The 21,344-nt window shown below is 45.3% G+C and overlaps 1 protein-coding gene across 1 annotated transcript in view; it reads right to left on the bottom strand.

Moving 5' to 3' along the window:
- The window catches only part of plekho1a (pleckstrin homology domain containing, family O member 1a), a gene marked incomplete at its 3' end in the record, with an annotated part of 129,487 nt that overhangs the window by 44,486 nt on the left and 63,657 nt on the right, over positions 1-21,344 (bottom strand). Inside the window, exon 3 of the mRNA XM_084311992.1 lies at positions 18,686-18,826. Coding sequence (XP_084168118.1) covers positions 18,686-18,826 — 141 coding nt within the window. The remainder of the gene's footprint in view (positions 1-18,685; positions 18,827-21,344) is intronic.

Genomic DNA, 21,344 nt, shown 5'->3' with positions numbered 1-21,344 from the left:
GGTGACTGTCATGCACCAATCAGAGTCAGTACCGCAGCACTCCAACCACAACACCCCCTCGACGAAAGAGGACCAGTGGAAGATTGAGTGCCAGTACTGTGAGGGAGAACATCGGCTCCATCAGTGCGAGGACTTCAAGAAGCTGACCACGGAGGATGTGAGCCAGTGGGTCAAGGACCACCGCCGCTGCTTCCGCTGCGCGCGCAGCCACCTAGCAGCTGAGTGCCACCTGAAGAAAAAGTGCAGCAGGTGCGGTGGCACCCACCTGGAGGTCCTGCACGACATCAACAAGCGTCACCCAGGACAACAGAGTGGGCCCGTCGCGGTAATGTACCACGCCGAGGCGGTGGCACCAGAACCAAAGTTCCACCAGACCGCTCCCTACTGTCCCGACTGCCACGGCAGACACTGGCGGACAAGGTGCGACTCGTACCATATAGAGTCTACGTCACCACCCGAGACAGGAGTGCTCCTCATTGACCAGCACAGCGAGACCCCCCGAGTGCTCCTCAAAGTGGTCAGAGTGCTCCTGAGCCACGGGGACAAAGTCATGGACACTTACGCCGTCCTTGATGACGGGTCAGAGAAGACCCTTCTGCTCGCGTCCGCTGCGGCCCAGCTGGGACTGCGGGGGAGCGAGAACCAAATGACGATTCGGACAATAAGAAGAGATTTAAAGACGATAAAGGGCGAGAATGTCTCCTTCACTATCGCAGCAAGCGGGCAGCCAGAGCGACGGTACAAGATCACAAATGCTTTCACCAGCCAAGAAATAGGACTATCACAGTACACCTACCCCATCCCACAGCTGATGGATAAGTGTGCGCACCTGCGTCAACTACCTATCCCGCTCATAGACGGCGCCACCCCGACCCTGCTGATAGGCTCCGACCATGCAGACCTCATCGTCCCGATAGACCGGGTCCATACCGGAACCCGAGGCTGTCCTGCAGCAGTCGAGACCCGCCTAGGATGGACATTGCAAGGCCCCCTCGCTAAATCTCTCAACCGAACAGCAGCCACTAGCTGCCTCCACTCCAGAGCGACAGAAGAAGACACCGGCCTCTCCCCCGTACAGCAGAGGCTATTGACATTAAGCGAGAGGCCCGTGAGAGAACCGTGGGTACCAGAGGGAGTTCGGAACTCCACCCCCCTCAGCTGCGCTTCAGACGTAGCTGACCTCGAACCCAGCACCCCAAGCGACTCCTTGACGGGGCGGCCGGGACCGGCCCCTCCTCACACGGGGTACAGAGCGAACAAGAGAAACAGACGGAGGAGGAGAAAGCACAGCCAAGCCCAGATCAAAGCAGTCTCAGGCCCGCTTCCTCCTAAGCCCCCCTTCATCCCGTCCAGTCGTCATGACCATAGACCAGTCACTACCCCGAGCTGCGTGGCCGGCCGGCCGCGTAAGCAAAGTGACCACTGGTACCGACGGAAAGGTCAGAGTGGCAGAAGTGCTCTGCCAAGGGCGGATCTACAACCGACCCGTGGCGAGGCTGATAAAGTCGCCAAGGCTCCCCGACTCGCCTAATGACGACCATGACCCCTGACTTTGTGAACTGCCCGACCCCTCACAGACATTGAGTAGTGGACAGTGCGGTTAATCTGCCCCTGCTGATTACAAAGGGTCAGATTAAACCGAATATATATATTTATTGCCTGAGATCCCATGTATAATATTTGTATATCGTTTGATATCCCTTGTATTTACATTTACATTTTACATTTAGTCATTTAGCTGACGCTTTTATCCAAAGCGACTTACAAGTTCTGTACGACAAGACAGCAAGAAGGGTACAACTCTATCAGCTGAGTAACAATGTTCATCAAGTGTTGCGTGTTACAGTGTAGGTTGTATATTCTTTGTACAATATGCATGGAATATCCCTTTAGTCTAGCAGGACAGACCATAATATTCGTTCCCCTATTGGAAGCGATCCCCTGGCGCCAGGTACCGAGTAAAGCCTTACCCCCTCGAGCTGACTTAAAAGCTACCGCCAGGACTTGCCCAAACATGCCCGCTTTCGCCCACGGCTACGAGACCGAGAGGCGACAGAAATGAGATAGGCACTATTTGTCCCCCGCACATATAAATATAGCGCGGCGAATACAGAACCCCCCTTGCAGTTCCCTCTTCAGTTCGCCTTCAGTTCAGTCTGGTTCAGTTACCAAGTAAAGCCTTACCCACTACGCAACGTGCGGTACAGCAGGGCTCGCATTGCCCCAATATAGTCTCGTGTTATCCTAATACGTCTGTTTGTCGTATCGTTCTCTATTCATTAGTAAACCTTCATTACGAGTCAAAGACCACGTGGAGTGAGTAATTGTGCGTCGACATAGAGCACTTATTGCCCGTGCTAATAGTATAGTAACGTCAAGTTTAACCGTGCATTACCGCACCGGAGGATTTGCACCGGAGCAGCAGCACCACAGGGGATTTACACCCCGCCCGCAGTGCCACTCTCCGGGCAAGGATTATTATTCTTCATTCTTCACCACGCTGCTGGAAGCAGAGAACCGACTACACCCACTGCTGTGAGATCCACGTGCCCGTGGGGACAACACTCAAGCCAGTCTCTGTCGAACCAGAGGCTCCACGGCTTCTACCTGCACCTGCAAGGCGCGCACCCTGGGATCAGGCTGCCTTTCCCCGCTGCTCCAGGGGTGATATCGCCCCCTTGAACCATTGACTTGCCTAGAGCTTTGCCTCCCTCTGCTGGCTTACAACCGGTAGTACACCCTATCCCAGGGTACCTAGATCTAATTACTTAATATTTACTATTGATTTGCCTGCACATTCTATTTGCCTTATAAGCGCAATCTAAGCAAAGTATATTATGTAACAATATTCCCTTTTATGTAATAAATATTCTAACCGAGTATTTCGTGTGGAAAACCGTGTTATTGTGGGAGTGTTCCAATCTAATAATACTTATGTACAGTATTGGCCAGGAGTACATAGACGGTAGTGATTAATGATATCAGTACTTGATTAATACAGTCAGGGAATTGTACCCCTCAGTTACAATAATGTTGTACTGTCAGGAAAGGTAGAGAGGCTCCCTCGCCACATGCTCTGGAGAGGGGCGGCGACGTGACAGGGCGTGGGACTCGTCCTGGTCGCGCCGGACCGGATCAGTTTAACCGGTTGCCCGCCGGGTCGCATATACGTTCTGATTGCCCCGAAGGGTCCTGAGCTTTTCCGGGGGGAAAATGCCAGGGCGGGCCGAACGTCACAGGGGTTGATGTCATGAATGTTGTGTGTCATATAAATGCCACTACGAGTTGTAAACGCCATTCTTTTCACCCCTCCCTCCCTGCTTGACCGGGGGATGGGAGGGGGCTGTCGAGGGGCTGCTTATTATCAGTCAGCTCCTCTATGCATCCCTGTGTAGTTCTCGGTCCTCCAGGCCCAGGTCGGGCCTTGCCCTCGTTACCTGTTGGCCTGGGTTAACCCTTTTTTGAGCCTGAAACACCTTGAACTGCATTGTATAGCCTGTGTATACGCGCAGTTGTGTTTTAAGGTTCTTTAATGGGTTAAGGGAGCAACCCTTTTCTGTTGGGATGGTTGTGTCCCCGGTGTGCCGATAGCGGAGTCAACACTCTGGTAGAGCCCGGGTTTGACCCCGGCTCCCCGAGAGTATGCCCCCGCATGTTTATGATGTCTGCCAATTGTGTCAAACTCGCTCTGAAACCCGGCCCCCCGCAAGATTAATAAATTGGCAGGGTCAGGGTTCGTGGCGGAGTCAGTTCACTGGCGGAGTTGGTGGACCCCGACTATGCGAGGTTCATGGCCCCACAAGATTGTGACATTGTGCACGGCATACCGAATACCCTTCCCGCCGGGATACTGTTCTTGCAGTCAGCCCCTTTAGGCGTGCCTGTGTAGTTCGCAGTCCTCCGGGCGCAGGTCGAGTTCTGCTCTTGTTACCTGTCAGCTTGGATTAAGGGATAAACCTCCTTGGAGTGTTGTCTCCCCAGTGCGTCGGCTGACCCCACAGGGTTGTGGGGGGGAAGCCTCCTCCTCAGGGAGTTTCAGAGCCTCCTCTGGGGGTTTTTCAGGAGGGGACCTCCTTACAGAGCCTCCTCCTCCGGGAGTTTCAGAGCCTCTTCCTCAGGGGGTCTTTGCGGCATGCCAGGCGGAGAAGGGCCTTCACCTCATCCATCACTCTCAACATAGTAGAACTTCTACTCATGCACAATAGAGAGCATCCTGACTGGCAATATCACCTCCTGGTTTGGGAATAGCACTGCACAAGACCGCAGCAGACTACAGAGAGTGGCCCGTTCAGCCGAACGCACAATTGGAGGGGGGCTTCCCACTCTCCAGGGCATTTACAACAAGCGGTGCATGGGCAAGGCTAAGAGAATAATCAAAGACTCCAGCCACCCAAACAACTGCCTCTTTGAACTGCTGCAGTCAGGCAAGCGATACCGGAGTCTCATGGCAAGCACAGAGAGACAGATGAACAATAACAGGCCAGCAACACACCCACAGCACACACACACTCACTTTAAATAAACAACACACTGTAGCACCCACTTTATCACACTTTACACTTTTACACTTTATATTTATATTATTGGTAAGGGAATTGTACATCTCTCATTCCTTATTCCTTATTGCACCTCACCACCACAACGGTGGCACCACAAGCTAAGCTATACCTCACCATTTTTGTACCAGATGTACATACTGTATATAGAGGTATACTGAACAATTGTTGTTTACACTTGTGTTTACTTGACTTCTTGACTTTCTATTTTTTACTTATTATACTTATTTATACTATCTTATTATTATCTAGCACACTCTCAGGAGCAAAACAGAAAGAAACATTTCATGCAAAGTATTCTGTATTTCTGTATGACAAATAATAAAGAAACTTGAACTTGAAACTGTAGGGTGTAGGCCCTGTCCGATACGCTGGCGGTGTAGAGGGTGGTGTCACCAGTGAATACCTGGAGAGGTCTCGATGCCGTGGCCTCGTTGACCTCGCCAGGCCCCTTTTCTGGGGGTCCTGGCCCCCGGACTCAGCGCTAAATCCGCCTTGTGTGGCCTGGGGCTGGGACCTCCTCTGCGCCCCGCTGCTATGACAACTGGTTAGCAGCGCGACTCTGAGGCCTACTCCGGCCTTTGTGCCGAGGGATATCCGGAGCTCTTATTGCTCCAGGGATATTGTGCTACAGGCGTTTCACCCTCCCCCTCACGCAGGTGAGTTGGAGGCAAGACTTCACCTGTTGTGTCCTGTCCGTGCGCTGACGGTGTGCCTTAGGTGCACGCAGGACCTCGGGCTACCGGTCGACTGCTTGTCTGTTACGGTGGCTCCCACGCAGGTAAGGCGCTGTCTAAGCATTGCCCTCTGCTACACTTTGGCTGGACGGGTTCCCCGGCAGGTGTCGGGGCACACTCCACTCGCGGGCATTGCCCCTGCTGCACTTTGTTTCTCCTGCACCCGCCATCGGGTGGGCTGGCAGGAGTGTGTGGGTATGGACCGCACACGTGGTCCCACTCACGTTGTGCGTCCTAGGGAGGCTGGTCCAGTGAGTTGACTGCCCCCCCCCCCCTCGTTAGGATGGGGCGGGTGGACGGGACTCCCCTCCTCCCTGTTGGTGGGCATATGGGCCCTCAGGGGGTGCATTTGACGTGGATGCGCGTCCGCTCTACCCTTTTGATCTCAATAAGGCTGGAGCGAGACGCGAAAGCCAGGATGATATATAACGAAGGTTATCCTATAACCCTAGTTATATGAATACTGGCTGAGCTTCTCGCTCTTCACGCCCTGAGGACCCTTGGATGTTTTTCACGCGTGAAATTGAGACTTGGAAGGGTATGAGTGTGACCACACCCTGTGTTTTATGGAAACATGGGAGCAGGCGTGGCCACGGGCAGATGCGGGTGCATGTGAACGTTTTCAACACGCGCACAATATGTGCACGAAAGATGATATATCTCAATAAGGCTGGAGCGAGACGCTCAGCCAGTATTCATATAACTAGGGTTATAGGATAACCTTCGGTTTATTACATGTTGATGAACACAAAGACTGATGACGACACAAGCACAGCGCAAAATATTGTGGATGACTGTAAACCAGGATTAACAATATACAAGAAATACAAAACAAACAACAACGAAAAACAATATTAATGAGAGGATAATCAATCAAATCAAACTAAACAAATCAAGTAACTTCAAACTAAAGTGACTTATGACCATCTAATGGGGAAGACTCAGGTTTTAAACTGTCAGTCAATATTTGTATTGTTATTACCTGCATTGCTTTTACCTAGGGATGTCCGATATTATCGGCCTACCGATATTATCGGCCGATATCGGCATTAAAATGTGATATCGGAAAATATCGGTATCGGTTTTCAATTTTTTATTTTTATTTTTTTTTACATTTCTATAGAAATGATGTCCGATATTATCGGCCTACCGATATTATCGGCCGATATCGCCATTAAAATGTGATATCGGTTGATATCGGTATCGGAAATTAAGAGTTGGACAATATCGGTATATCGGTATCGGTAAAAAAGCCAATATCGAGCATCCCTACCTTTACCCTTTTTCTTATTCTCTGCATTGCTTTTATTGTCTATTTTATGATAATTGTATGTCTATTTTACTGATGTGAAGCACTTTTCTTTATTATTATTATTATTATTATTATTATTATTATTATTATTATTATTATTATTATTATTATTATTATTATCATTATTATTATTACTATTATTATTATTATTATTATGGTTGTGATTATGATTATTATTGTAATCAATTATATTAAACTGCTTTGTTTTATTTGTTTGAATCTTTTCTTACCACTCTAAAAATGTGCCTACATCAACATGAGAAACAGCTTACAAAAATAACATTCCTTATTGAAAATTTGCAAAAGAACATTTTATTCATGAGAACTTTCATAAAACCTCTTCGTATTGAAATTAAGCTTAGATTTTTCACTGATGATTACCACTGAAGCTTCAAAGCCCAAGAAATGGTAATCGGGTTGGCGCTCATTGAATAAATACCGAGGTTGAAGATGGAACACGCCAACTTTTTGGAAAATTAGCTTATTTGCTAATATTATAATGTATTTACCACATGGAGAAATACACATTTTAAATGAGACATTTTCATTTCCTAAGCAGATACATACTCAGAATTTATTTTTGCCAAACCACTGCTGCCCTGACCTGAAGCTCTAGGAAACGCAGGAAAAGTTATGATTTATCTAGATACTATTAGCTAGTCCAGGGGTGGCCAACCCGCGGCTCGCGAGCCGCATGCGGCTCTTTGCCCGTCAATGTGCGGCTCTTCCATCCATTAAAAAATAAAAAAATAAATCTTATTTTATTTTTTATTTTTTTTACTTTATTTTTTTATGTCACTCATTCCATAAGGACGTAGAATAAACATTTAAAAAAAATTAAATGGTCCATTTGCATGTTCTTGGTATCTGAATCTAGGGACATATATGGATCAGTGTCAGAAATAGTGTGTCTGTTACTAGGCTTGAGTAAATTGTAATGAACCAAAGGAGAATATAAATTCTATTTAAAAAAAAAAATGTATCTTTGATTGTGAATAACACCATGCTAAAATTAACCAGACCTGAAAAATCTAAGCAAATGAATAAAGGGAAGATGATTAAACGGAAGGTTTTGTAGATACAGTACTGAATTCTGCCATCTTTTTTATAATGTAAATTTCTCCACCATTTTTCATCATATTGCAACACCGTTTTTTGCAAGACGTTCACAGAAAGGTAGAGAAACTAACTGCGTTCTGTTTTATGGCAATAACGTTCAGGTTTGTGGGAGATAATTCCAAAAAATAAGAGAAATAAAAAAGTAAATCCAGAAGTCAGATGATTGACAGGGGCTGGGTAGGGTCGTTTTTCGAAATTTGAAAGCCCTGAGTCTCTTCCTTCAAAAGACTACACTCACTTTTGGATGTGCCACTTCCTCCTGTCAATATGCGCCGGTTTCCGACTCAATGCCCTGAGATTTCTATAATCTTATATTTCACTAATAACAGTTCAAATAATTGGTAAACAAACGTAATGCTGAAAATATACACTTTTACTGTATATCTCGGGCTTAAGAGGTTAACCCTGTGAGGCCCAAATTAAAAAGACATTAGCAACTTCAGAGGCCAGAGGGTGGGACATATAAACACATTTACTATCAAATAGCATTGTGAGGCTGAACAACAGGACCAATTGACTATACATTCTTTTTTTAAATGGCTAAAAGTGATTTTGTAATTTTGCAACCGTGGGTCTCACAGGGTACTTTTAACCCTGTGAGGCCCAAATAAAAAAGACATTAGCAACTTCAGAGGCCAGAGGGTGAGACCTATAAACACATGAAGGGTGCCGTGACTGAAAAAAAAGGTTGAGAAATGCTGGTATATGGTGTGGCTCTTTGTGGTACCACAGTAATTTTTGTGGCTCTTAGTCTCTGACTGGTTGGCCACCCCTGAGCTAGTCTATATTGTACGGTTAGCATCTGTTTGTAAACTATGTGCTAACTATCCACTTCACTCAATGAAAGCGCGTTTCCTGGTAAACAGAGCTTTTCAGGTGATGCGTGAAATCACTGCACCCAGGTGGTTCGGCAAAAGAAATCTGAGTATGTATCTGCTTAGAAAACAAAAATGTAATCTAATTTAAAATTTGTATTTCACCACGTGGTAAATACACAGGTCACAACATATTTACAGGAACGTTTTGGAGTGTATTTTGTGACTGTTGGGAACTAGGCTAGCTGGACTAACCTACTTCCAGTGAATGACGCTAAGCTAGGCTAACGGTGTGGGTCTTCCTACTCCTACTGCATGCACAGTGAAGAAAACGGTATGTATCTGCTTGTCTAACTTCGGGGTAGATGGCAAATAAGCAAATTTCCCCAAAAGTTGGCATGTTCCAACTTACATACAGTACCGTCTCTGTCCCACAGCACCTGTCACAGCAGGAACCCAACAGACTCTTGCCAGTTATTTGGCCCATTTCTTTAATAAGGCCTGCAGTTTTCACGCCACTAACAGTGTGTATGAATCAAATCAAATCAAATTTATTTGTAAGGCCCGACAACACACGTTAATGTCCCCATGGGCCGGACACGCAGTGTTCGAATTATGTGGGGGCCAATGGGGGCTCAGCCCCCATAGATAGAGTCTGAGCCCCCATAGTCAACAGCACCAGCAGCAGTAATATTAAATTTTTTTTGTATATATATTTTTTTTCAATGTACGAATTAGTATTATTTATGTTACCTACCATAAATTGTTAATAGATAATATTTTTCTTTTCAGTTTTTAAAATAACTAATGTAATTAATGTTGTGGAATAGGCTGCGTTTCACCTCCAAGCCGCTATGCGTCGCCCATGAGCGTGTCTAACGCTACTCCAACCCATTTGGTGAAGAAGAAGCAGCAAGCTTAACCCTTTCTCCGCCGGAAACGGCTTACGACGTGTTTCAAGTTCATGCGAATTCTGGCAGATCACGGCGTACAACGTTATTCTGATCATATTTCATATTTTCGCCATGGTATCAGGCCACGTGAGCGGATCGGTGCGGCCGAGAAATCCGCTCTTCGCTCTTTAAAGCTTGGTCCGCTCCGCTAATCGCTCATGTTGACCCCGCCCCCAAGTCGCTCACCTTGAATCGAGCGCTCCCCGCTCCCCGCGCCAGATCGCTCGGCTTTTTTTTTTTTTTTTTTTTTGAGCATGGTGTAAATTAGCTCAAACTACAACAGTCTACACCCCCTGGGCCCCTTAACAATTGTTTGTATTGAGCCGCATTGTAATTGTACCCATTCTGCAATGTTAAATAACGTTGTTTATCCATTCACTAGCTCTATTAAGCGATGATAGTTAGCCGAGCCACAATGCTATGGTCGCTGCCATTAACGTTAGCATGTAAGCTAACGACAAGAACAATGGCGTCGATACTTTTCTAACATCCTGTGAGTGACAAAGCCTGAACAGGATATCACAGGTTCACCCTTCTCAATTCTCATTGGTTGAAAATGGCTTTCATGTTTGTACATCGCCATCTGTTGCTTTGGCATTGTACTACATGTATATTATTACATCAGTGTTAAACCACTGTGTGAGCGGCCCGGAGTGGATTGGAGCGGAGGAGAACTCTCGCTCCGGACGTCGCGCCGACCCATTTTAAAACCCACTCCTCGCTCACGTCAAAACCGCCCGCTCCGCTCCCCGCGCCGCTCACGCTCCGATCCGCTCACATGGCCTGCATGGTATTCATATTTCCATCACGGAGGCTGGTCTGATGCTGTCTGAGCCAGCACAACTCTGCAACGCTTCAATACTGGCACCTGGTGGCTGATCGGCGAGTTGCAACCGGAAGTGGATCTCTTGTGATCCCGGTGCGTCTCCCTACTCCGTCCGGCCACTCGTATATCGTTGCGGGACTCAATACACACACCGTGGATATGGCTCGTTGCCATAACTCAATAAACAACATGATTTGGGCGTGTATTCGTATTATACAAACCGGAAATAGATCGCCTCGATTCCCATCACATAACTGGGATCGGTTTGCTCCAGTATCATCGCCCAACGCTAAGAGGAGGATGCCGTGAGTTTCAGCGTGAGTGTTTATCATTATCGATACAAACTGCTCTAATCAATATATCACCCATACTACATGAAGCATCTAACGACTATCACGGAATTATAAACGACCCCCCCCCCCTCCGTTCACCCGCGCATGATCAGTCATAACGTTTAGGACCATGTACAGTTGAAATCTTTTATATAGCATCGATCGGTATCAAACTGCATTTGATGATCTAATATATGCATTTGTGCCTATATCTCACGTTCTGGGAAATACTGCAGAAAACGATAAAACATATTTATACTCGGTATTTTCGTATGAATGTGTGAATGAAAAAGTAAAACGTTCCTACATCCTGAACGATAGATAATCGATGTTGAATGGGCCATAGTAATGTCAATTTAGCAATACAATTTAAAAAGTTATAGCCCTGCAAAGAAGGTGAACATCTCCATAGACTTACAGTGCTGGCAGAGATCAAACAGCGATGGATATAAGCGTGGCAGAGAATGTGTTAACGTGATGTTGTGATGTAAACAGGAGGCTGCCCAGTGCCCATGGTCCTCATGTCCTGCAACTGCGACTCAAGTAAAAAGTAAACAGTACACGACATGCCGCCGAAAAAAAGGCTTAACCCGCCACAAGGCTGGACAGCTTCGTCTTTATAAAAAGGCCAAAGACTAGTCAAAGACTTTGACTAATGCTGTTAGCGCAGCAGCTAGCAGCGCTACTGAAATTAACACAGAGGTAAAAGGAGGTTTATGCTGCTGTTAAGTGCCATACAACTATTTATTTTCCATAAAAAAATGTGTTCGTTTTTTATTTATAAGTGCAGAGACAAATAAATGTTCATTCAAGTTCATAAATTTGGTCAAGTTTTTCGAATTAAATTGTTGTATTTGATCAGATGCAACATGCAAATAAGTAAATATGGCATTATATATCAGAGGTGAGTAAGAAAATGAAAAAATATTGATGGTTAAGAATGAGACTGAATAATGAAATCACACAATAGTCTAATGATTAGACTGTTGTGTGATGTGATTGATTGATTGATTGATTGATTGATTGATTGATTGATTGATTGATTGATTGAAAACTGTAACAGATTGCAGAATGGCACAATACAGTACGGGGATGCAGACCAGAGAAAGACTTTCGTCTTGTTTACATCAGGGTCCCCCATTTTCAATTCATAATGACATACACAACATACAGATATACAGATATATATATATCATGACATTAATGACATACATGACATACAGATATACAGTACTGTTACATTTATGACATACAATATATACAAATATACAGTACTGTTAAACAGAGATCCTAACAGAAAATATATACATACGATGGGGAGGAAACTGTACATTAGGAGGGGGTGGGTGGGTGGGAGGGGGGCTTTAGACATTTACGGGGGCCAGTTTAATTAGTATTAGACTCTAATCCTAATGAGATATTCCTCTAAATATGACTTCGAAAACGGCCACAATTTCAGGGGAAAAAAAGAATAAAAAAATAAATAAAAGGGGGGGGGGGCCCCATAGCTCTCAGGTGATAACTCGAACCCTGTGGACATGTCTTCTTTAAACAAGTCAAGAAGAAACATCACAATAAATCAAGAACAAAACACCATGAAGTCCAAAAAAAATTGTATGAATAAATTAATGCAACACTCCCAGACATACCCCACGCGAAGTTAAGGAACAACTCACTAAAACCTAGCAATAGGAAAAAATGCACCACAGGCAATGTGGAGCAGAGAAACCTTAGAAGGGCCGTTCTGTGAGGGCTGTGTGTGTGTGTGTGGGTCATGAGCAGATAACAGGGACTCTTAAAGTTATCCGTGAAACGGACAACCACTAGACTGCTTATGCAGATATTTTAGGAGAGCGGAAAAATTAAACAACAGAAAAAAACCTTTACAGGTGGAAATCTGTGAGTAATTAAGAAAATGAATCAAGTCCCAAAAAACAGGACTACTCTCAAAAAGAGGTATAGTATAAAAGTAAATAAGCCACAAGGACACCTCCTAATAAAGGAGTTTATATTGGAAAAAGTTAAACAATAAACCTCCACTAAGGGAGTGTATGTGTAGAATCACGTGAGTAGCCTAAAATAAGAATGACTACCATAAAGCTCAATTCTGAATCAGAGATCAGACTACACTTCAATATAATGAGCGTGACCAAAAGGACAGCCAACACTAGGAAATGAAAAAGCAGTTGACACTGCGATCTCCAAACTTAAATAGACTCCACATGGCCATAGGCACAGCTGCACTGCATCAGGTGCAATCAAGCCCACACACCTGCCGACCCATGAGGCAATTAACCACAGGGAACAGGGATTGACAGCTATCCCTCACACAGAGAGGTGAAATAAAGCAAAAATAGACAGCTGTCCCTCACAGAAAGGTGAAATAAGGCAAAAACCATGACACGTTCAAGGGGGGATCTCCCTTCTTAGATGTCAGTGATAGTAGTGTTGCAATAAAACAGGCGAAACAGTTGGTAAGCATGCACACATACGTGTAATGAAACACAGATAACAGAACATGTCTGAGGCTGCAAATATGAACATCGTCAACATCATTAACATAATTAACATCATAGGGGCGGCTACGTGGTGTAGTGGGCAAGTCGCATTTCAAAGAGCTCCCGGGAAATGTTTACTGCATTGAGCTGAGGGCACGTTTGATACTCACGTTTTTAAGTGCTTTTAACCTGTTTTTATCAAGTGTTTTATCCGATTGTACCCTGTTTTATCCTGTTTTTACCACTCTCTGCAAAACTTGACCACACACAAGCAACATCCAGACATTTCGGAGGTTGTTTACATACCTGGCTTGTTGGCTTGGCGACGCCGACGCGGAAGTATGGCCGCGACTTCGGACATCATAGAAGTGCGGGCCGAAATTAAATCCATAGAACACCTCATTGTGGAACTTCTTAGTCGCCAAACTGAGCTCCTGTCCCGACTGGATAGTATGGAGCCATCGGCCGCTGTCCCCTCGCCTGCTCGCCCCTCCTGGGCAACAGTTGTGAGGAGGAAAAGAATAGTATCCCTTCCTCTCTTCGACCCCATGGACTCCCCGATGCTCTCAAATCGTTATGCTCCATTGTCAGAACACTTAGACGCCTCGGGATCACCTTCTTCTGACAAGCATGGTGTTAACCAAGGAGCAGCTTCCCCAGATCGGACCCTCCGGCGTGGCGGCGCCGCTTCGCTGGCTGCCTACCCTGGGCTAACGCTAGCCGCAAATAGCAAGCCTCACACCGCATCCTCCTGGGCCTCGGCGGAGACAAAGGGATTGCAGACAAAGAAAAGAAAGCTGACCCCGCAGTTTCCTGATCCCCTGCGAAGTGATGAGGAACATCTTCAACTCCACGATGAAACGCCACCGTCTCACTGCCCCGAGATATCTCCAATTCGGCCACATAGCGCCGCTGGACTAGCTGCCTGGTCCAAGACGGTGAAGGGAGACGGGGCTACCTCACGTAGGAAACGCACCTCTGCCGGCAGCAACGTTTCCAGGTCACGGTCTACGTCTCTCTCTCCCTCCGGTAAGCGTACACGCAAATGCTCCCCGCTGGCCCCCACAGCCTCCCTTGATTCCTCGCATGCGGATAACGCTGCTACAGCTAGCATAGCTGATGCTAGCCATTTACCTCCGCAGGATACCGCAAATATTGGCAAGCCCTCTTTGTTTTCCCCTCCGGAATACATCCTTGTGGGGGATTCCATAGTGAGAAACGTCCCGATTCCCAAGGGCATCTCGTACTCGTTTTCTGGTGCAAAAATTCTTGATCTAATCCAACATATCCCATCAATTGTGGAGCGCTACCCATCTGCTCATACAGTCATCGTGCATGTGGGAGTGAATGACGTCAGCCTCAGGTGTAGACAATCAGCAGAACATCGCGAGACATACGGGCACATCAAACTCACCAAAGATTACTAAACACTGGCAGTACTGATAGAGAGCCTTGGGAAAACCTGTACATTCTCCGGTCTAATCCCCACCCTCAGACGGAGCTCAGAACATTTTAGTCGGCTATACAGTGCCGATCAGTGGCTGCGTCATTTCAGCTCAGCTTGTGGACACGGCTTTATCAGCCACTTCGACTCATTCTGGACTGAGTCTAATCTTTACAAACATGACAATCTCCACCCCAATCACAATGGGATTGCAGCTCTGGCCATAAACTTTGCACGTCACATCTCCAGCGTCGAGGCCTGACATACCACCTTCTCTGTGTTGGATGCTCAGCTGGACCAACACCCTCCCTCCCCTGTAACTAACAACCCAATGCTACATGATGAAGTCTTAGAAGAAGTCTTCAGACCGAAAGGTCTTCACTTTATGCACCTGAATGTGAGGAGCTTACTACCAAAGATAGATGAGATTCGTCTGCTGGCTTATAAAACACAGGTGGGAGTTATTTGTTTTACAGAGACCTGGCTTGATCCCAGTATCAGTGATTCAGAAATAGATATACCCAATTACTCTGTAGCCAGAAAGGATTGCAGTCGTAATGGAGGGGGGGTCTGTGCTTTTGTGAGAAATGATATTAATTTTACTGTTAGGACTGACGTGGGTGATGAAGTTGAAGTGGTGCTGCTGGACATTCACCTGACAAAAACAAAACCAGTGCTATTGGGAGTATGTTATAGACCACCTGATCAAAGTGCATTTTATGATAATCTAGAGAATGTATTTTCTAGCTGTGGTGTGACGAAAAACGAATGTATTTTGATGGGTGATTTTAATACTGATGTATCTAACAAGGACTGTCCAACGCATGGTGCTTTTACTAGGTTTAGCAAAATGTTTGACTTAACTCAGCTGATTAATGAACCCACCCGAATAAGTAAAACTACCCAAACTATAATAGATCTTATCATGGTGTCAGACAAATGCAATATCTCACAACATGGTGTGATTGCTTATGGTATCAGTGACCACTTCATCACATACTGTACCAGGAAGGTTCATAGAGAAAAATGTTCTAGCCATAAAAACATTAAAATCAGATCTTACAAGAACTACTGTGTTGAGACCTTTAGGGAGCAGCTTATGAACATGGACTGCAGTGTTGGAAAATGATTGTGTTGATGGTGCCTGGGATTTGTTTAACCACTGTTTCCTTAAGGTAGTGAATACTATGGCTCCATATAAGCAAGTTAGGTTAAAGCAGAGATCAAGCCCATGGCTTAACCCAGAAATTATAAATGCTATTAAGCAAAGGTAGGAGGCCTTGCTGAAATTTAAGAAATCCCATGAGCAAGCAGATGCTGATGTATATAAACAACGCAGAAATGAAGCACAAAGAAGGATTAAGGTAACCAAAAAGGAGTACTACATGAATCTAATAAAGGAAAACAAAAATGAACCTAAGAAGCTATGGAAAGCTCTGAAAGACATGGGTTGTGGGGGCAAAGCCAGCAGTGGCAAGCCCAATATTGGCCTAAATATCAAAGGTAAAATAGAATTTGATAAAGCACAGGTGACCAATGAATTTAATGCCTTCTTTACCTCAGTAGCCAACAAGCTTGTTGATGCATTGCCGCCTAAGACAGGAGTATATGGAGAGGAGTTTATTCAGAGGTTTTATTCTGGCCGAGGGGTACTGGCCAATTCGTTTACCTTGACCAAAGTAACAGTTGAGAAAGTAGCAGAAATGTTGGCCGAGCTTAATATAGCAAAAGCCACTGGCTTGGACAACATTTCTGCAAAGTTTTTAAGAGATGGGGCACAGGAAATAGCTCCATGTGTTGCACATCTTATTAACCTCTCCCTGGAGCAAGGCATTGTACCAAGTGGTACTAAACATGCAAAGATTATTCCCTTGTATAAAAAAGGGAATAGCTCTGAGCCTGGTAATTACAGGCCAGTATCCATTTTGAGTGTCACGTCCAAGATTTTAGAAAGAGTGGTGCACGAGCAGATATCAGAATATGTTAGCAAGGACAATCTTCTATATGAATTTCAATCAGGGTTTAGGAAGTCATATTCTACAGACTCATGCATCCTTTATATGACTGATTTTATTAGAAAGGAGATAGATGAAGGGAAACTGTGTGGAATGGTCTTACTTGATCTCCAGAAAGCCTTCGACACAGTAAATCATGGTCTACTGCTTAATAAACTGAAAGCTCTGGGACTGAATGATACAGCTGTAAAGTGGATTGCCTCATATCTGATAGACAGGGACCAGAGGGTAGAGGTCAATGGTTTTTTGTCGAATGCCAAACAAATAGTTTGTGGGGTGCCGCAAGGAAGTGTTTTAGGACCATTGCTATTTTTATTGTACATAAATGATATGAGAGAAGCATGTTCTTGTAATTTATTCTTATTTGAAGATGATTCAGCTTTGCTCATCTCCCATAAGGATCTGAGTACACTCCAAAGAAGGCTAGGAGAGGAACTCTCTAAGGTCAGGAATTGGCTGTCTGACAATAGGCTCTCACTTCACTTAGGCAAAACAGAGTCTATTTTGTTCGGATCTAAGCCCAGATTAAAAAAGGCTCCTGAACTCAAGGTAGAATTAGGGTCTGAGGTTATAGCAACAAGAACGGCAGTGAAGTACCTGGGCTGTATGCTGGATGACAGTCTGGGGGGGGAGGGAATGGCCTTACAGGTGCTGGGTACGGTAAATGGTCGCACAAGGTTTTTGGCTAGAAAGGCCAATCTACTTGACAGGGAAAGCCTTAGACTACTGGCCAACAGCCTGGTGCAGTGTCATTTTGATTATACTAGTGTAGCCTGGTTTGAGGGACTGTCAGCTTCATTAAAGAAGAAACTACAGGTGTCACAGAATAAGCTGATCAGGGTTGTGATGGGCCTAGGACCTCGTGATCATGTTGGGAGGAGACATTTTCAGGAGCTCAACTGGCTACCAGTTGAGGCCAGAGTAGCCCAGCTTAGGCTCAACATGGTACACAAAATAATAAATAACAGGGCCCCGAAATATTTTAGTAACTATTTTACTAGTGTTAGTGAATCACACAGCCACAGAACGAGATTTAGCATAGCAAACCTGCATCCTCCAAGGTGTAGAACAAAGATGGGGCAGTGCTCATTTGCTCACAAAGGAGCACAGGAGTGGAATGAGTTGCCTTTGACCACCAAACAGATCGTGAACCTGTATAGTTTCAAGGTGAACGTTAGGAAATGGCTCCTAGAAAATGTCCCAGAGTAACTAAGGAAGGTTTTAGTTTTTAATGAAGTGTAGTTTTAGTGTGTCTGTAAATTTTGTATATTGTATTTGTATATTTTTATATAATTAATAATGTTGTATTTGACTTTTTAATTCTATTTTTAGCAATATACTGTAGGCTGATGGTAATATGTGTAATACATGTTCATGAAAATACCATGTGCTGCTGAGACCAAGGACCACAATGGAAATAAGTCTGTGACTTTTTTGTGCTATCCTTGATAATGTTAGGATGCATGACTTGTTGTAACATGTAATGTATTTTTTAACAATTGTCAAATAAACTAAACTAAACTAAAAAAAACTAAATCTGGAGACGCTGGGCTTGCCTGTTCGAGCCCAGCGCTCCACATTTGCTTTCAGTTTAGCTGGTCGTCCGTACTAATACACATTGGCCGTATTAGGGGGTGGGAAACTGATGGGTGGGGATCGGGCGTTGTGGACAGCGACTCCTACAGGTCGGTTGGTGCGCCTGCGCAGTAGAATCAGGAAGTGTCGGGGGCAGCGTGAGCCTCCCACGCGTTACTCCTCGCCACTGAGAGATCGAGCTGCGCAGGTGAAAAGATGCGACTGCTGTTACCTCAAGTACCGGAGGGGACTTGTGCTATGTATGACTTAGTCCACATTGCAGCCGGCTTGTGGGAGGCAAGAAACAGCGTTGGTGACAGGGGAGGGTTGAATTGGATGATACGAAATTGGGATGGGAGAAAAATATAGAAAATGGGAGAAAAAGTGGATAAAAAAAAAACATAATTAACATCATTAACCTACATAGCTATGGCCTCTGATGTGTGTGTACGAACACACAAAAATACAGTTACCCACACAGACACAGAGACACTCTCTCTTACCATGTTCCCAGGCTGTCGACAGCGCAGCAGAGTGAAACGGCTGTGGTTTTTCTTGCTGCGACTCTTAGCCTTCCTCAGCTCTTCTGACCGCTCGTAGTCCGCCAGGTCAAACACCTCCTGAGCCTTACGTTCATCTTTCACCTGCAGACAAGCATACACAAACAGATTAGTACATTATTCTAATTGGCCAGGTCGAACACCTCCTACAAACACAGGTTAGTACATTATTCTAATTGGCCAGGTCGAACACCTCCTACAAACACAGGTTACAGTAATACATTATTCTATGCAGGATGGAGGACTTCTACCATGGCTACCACTGTAGTACTAATGCTAGATAAATGCAAGATGGAGGACTTCTACCATTGCTACAACTATAGTACTAATGCAGGATAGATGCAGGATGGAGGACTTCTACCATGGTTACCACTATAGTACTAATGCAGGATAAATGCAGGATGGAGAACTTCTACCATGGCTACCACTATAGTACTAATGCCAGATAGAGGACTTCTACCATGGCTACCACTGTAGTACTAATGCAAGATAGATGCAGGATAGAGAGAGAGAGAGAGAGAGAGAGAGAGAGAGAGAGAGAGAGAGAGAGAGAGAGAGAGAGAGAGAGAGAGAGAGAGAGAGAGAGAGAGAGAGAGAGAGAGAGAGAGAGAGAGAGAGAGAGAGAGAGAGAGAGAGAGAGAGAGAGAGAGAGAGAGAGAGAGAGAGAGAGAGAGAGACAGACAGACAGACAGACAGACAGACAGACAGACAGACAGACAGACAGACAGACAGACAGACAGACAGACAGACAGACAGACAGACAGACAGACAGACAGACAGACAGACAGACAGACAGACAGACAGACAGACAGACAGACAGACAGACAGACAGACAGACAGACAGACAGACAGACAGAGAGAGCATGTCAGAGAAACAGAGAGACAGAAACAGAGAAAAACAGAGAGAGGGTAAAGATAGGTTTACCTTTATTTAATTAAATGATGTTCTCAGGAAAGCAACATAGTGAGGTGAGTCACGCACACTGGACACAGCTGGGCTTAAAAGGTTGCTTTAGTCACAGAACAGCCTACCGAGTCATTGGGCTGTTTGACTGAGGTCACCGGGAGGGCAGGGCTGACCTTCTATTTGCTCTCCCTACCTGCTCTGAGAAGTTAGAGTCTAGATTAGGGGTGTGCAGAGACGTCATTATCTGTATGAGGGGCGGAGCTTCCTACAGGCGATATAGGCGGTTGCCTAGGGCGCCACCCAGAGGGGGGCACAAAAAAAATTATATATATATATAAAAATTATAATAATTTTATTTCTAAAAGAAAATTTGCTCTGCGCAGTTTTGGCGCCCCCCTCTATATCTGCAACCATTATTTTTACATTAAAAAAAATTCTAACATAAGGGAAAATGAGCCAAAAATCTAAATCTAAAATCGGTCTGAGCCTCAGCTTTAGGTGTTCACAGTCAAAGCATGCTAGAGCGCTGTGCATTGATGGGTATCGGTCAAGTGTTTATAGAATTGAGCGTTGAGGAAAGAAAGACTAACGTTAGAGAACTATGAAGAGGCAAAAGCCATCCGGCCATCCAGTATAAAAAGAGAAGAAAAGAAGAAGACGAGAAACGTGCCACGTGTGCAATTTTGTACAACTTCCAAGACCTGCCACACCAAGAGCTGATGAAGCAAGCAGAGGCACTTGTACACACCTTAAACCATGGAGGGCAATCTGATTTGGATGGGAAGGAGCTGGCTCAGGAGACTTTGCAGCGAGGTAAGGTAAGGTAATGTAATTTATTTAAATAGCTCGTTTAAAAGCACAAGAGCCAACCAAAGTGCTGTACAGTCAAAGCTTAAAAGCAATGTCCTAATATAAAATACACAAATACAAAAATACAAAAAGGCACAGCAGGACAAGACAGTACATTCAGAGAGTAGGACAGTAGGACAACACACGAATAGGGGAACACAAAGTACAGTAGCACACAGGGGACAGAGGAGCATAAGAAGAGATACAAGAGGGAGGGGGCAGGATAAAATTACATGGGAGTGTGTGAGTTAGGGTGTGGGAGAATCAGGGTTTATTGAAGGCCAGGGAATAGAAGTGGGTTTTTAGACGGGCCTTAAATGTCTCCAGCGAGGGGGCAGATCGGATCTCCAGGGGAAGCTGGTTCCATAGCTTGGGGGCCACGGCCTTGAAGGAGCGATCGCCTCTCTTTTTGAGTCTGGTGCGGGGGGGGGGGGGACCAGCCAAGCCTGGTTGGAGGATCTTAGTGACCTGGGTGCTGCGTAGGGGGTGATGAGCTCTGTGATGTAAAGGGGTGCTGCACCCGATAGTGCTTTAAAGGTGAGGAGGAGGATTTTGAAGTCTATTCTAAGTGGGACTGGGAGCCAGTGTAGGGAGGCTAGGACTGGTGTGATGTGCTCTCTCTTTCTGGTACCGGTAAGGAACCTAGCTGCAGAGTGCTGGACCATTTTGAGGCGGGACATGGCTGCCTGACTGATGCCGGTGTAGAGGGCATTGCAGTAGTCAAGGCGTGAAGTGATGAATGCATTGACTACCGTTTCCAGGTCGACGGGTGAAAGGATTGGTTTTATTTTACTGATGTTGCGGAGTTGAAAGAAGCATGATTTGACTACGGCATTTACCTGCCGT

This window comes from Notolepis coatsorum (assembly GCF_963971535.1).
Source record: "Notolepis coatsorum genome assembly, chromosome: 4".
NCBI classification, from domain to species: Eukaryota; Metazoa; Chordata; class Actinopteri; order Aulopiformes; family Paralepididae; genus Notolepis; species Notolepis coatsorum.
This window is presented reverse-complemented; position numbering and strand designations above follow the sequence as displayed.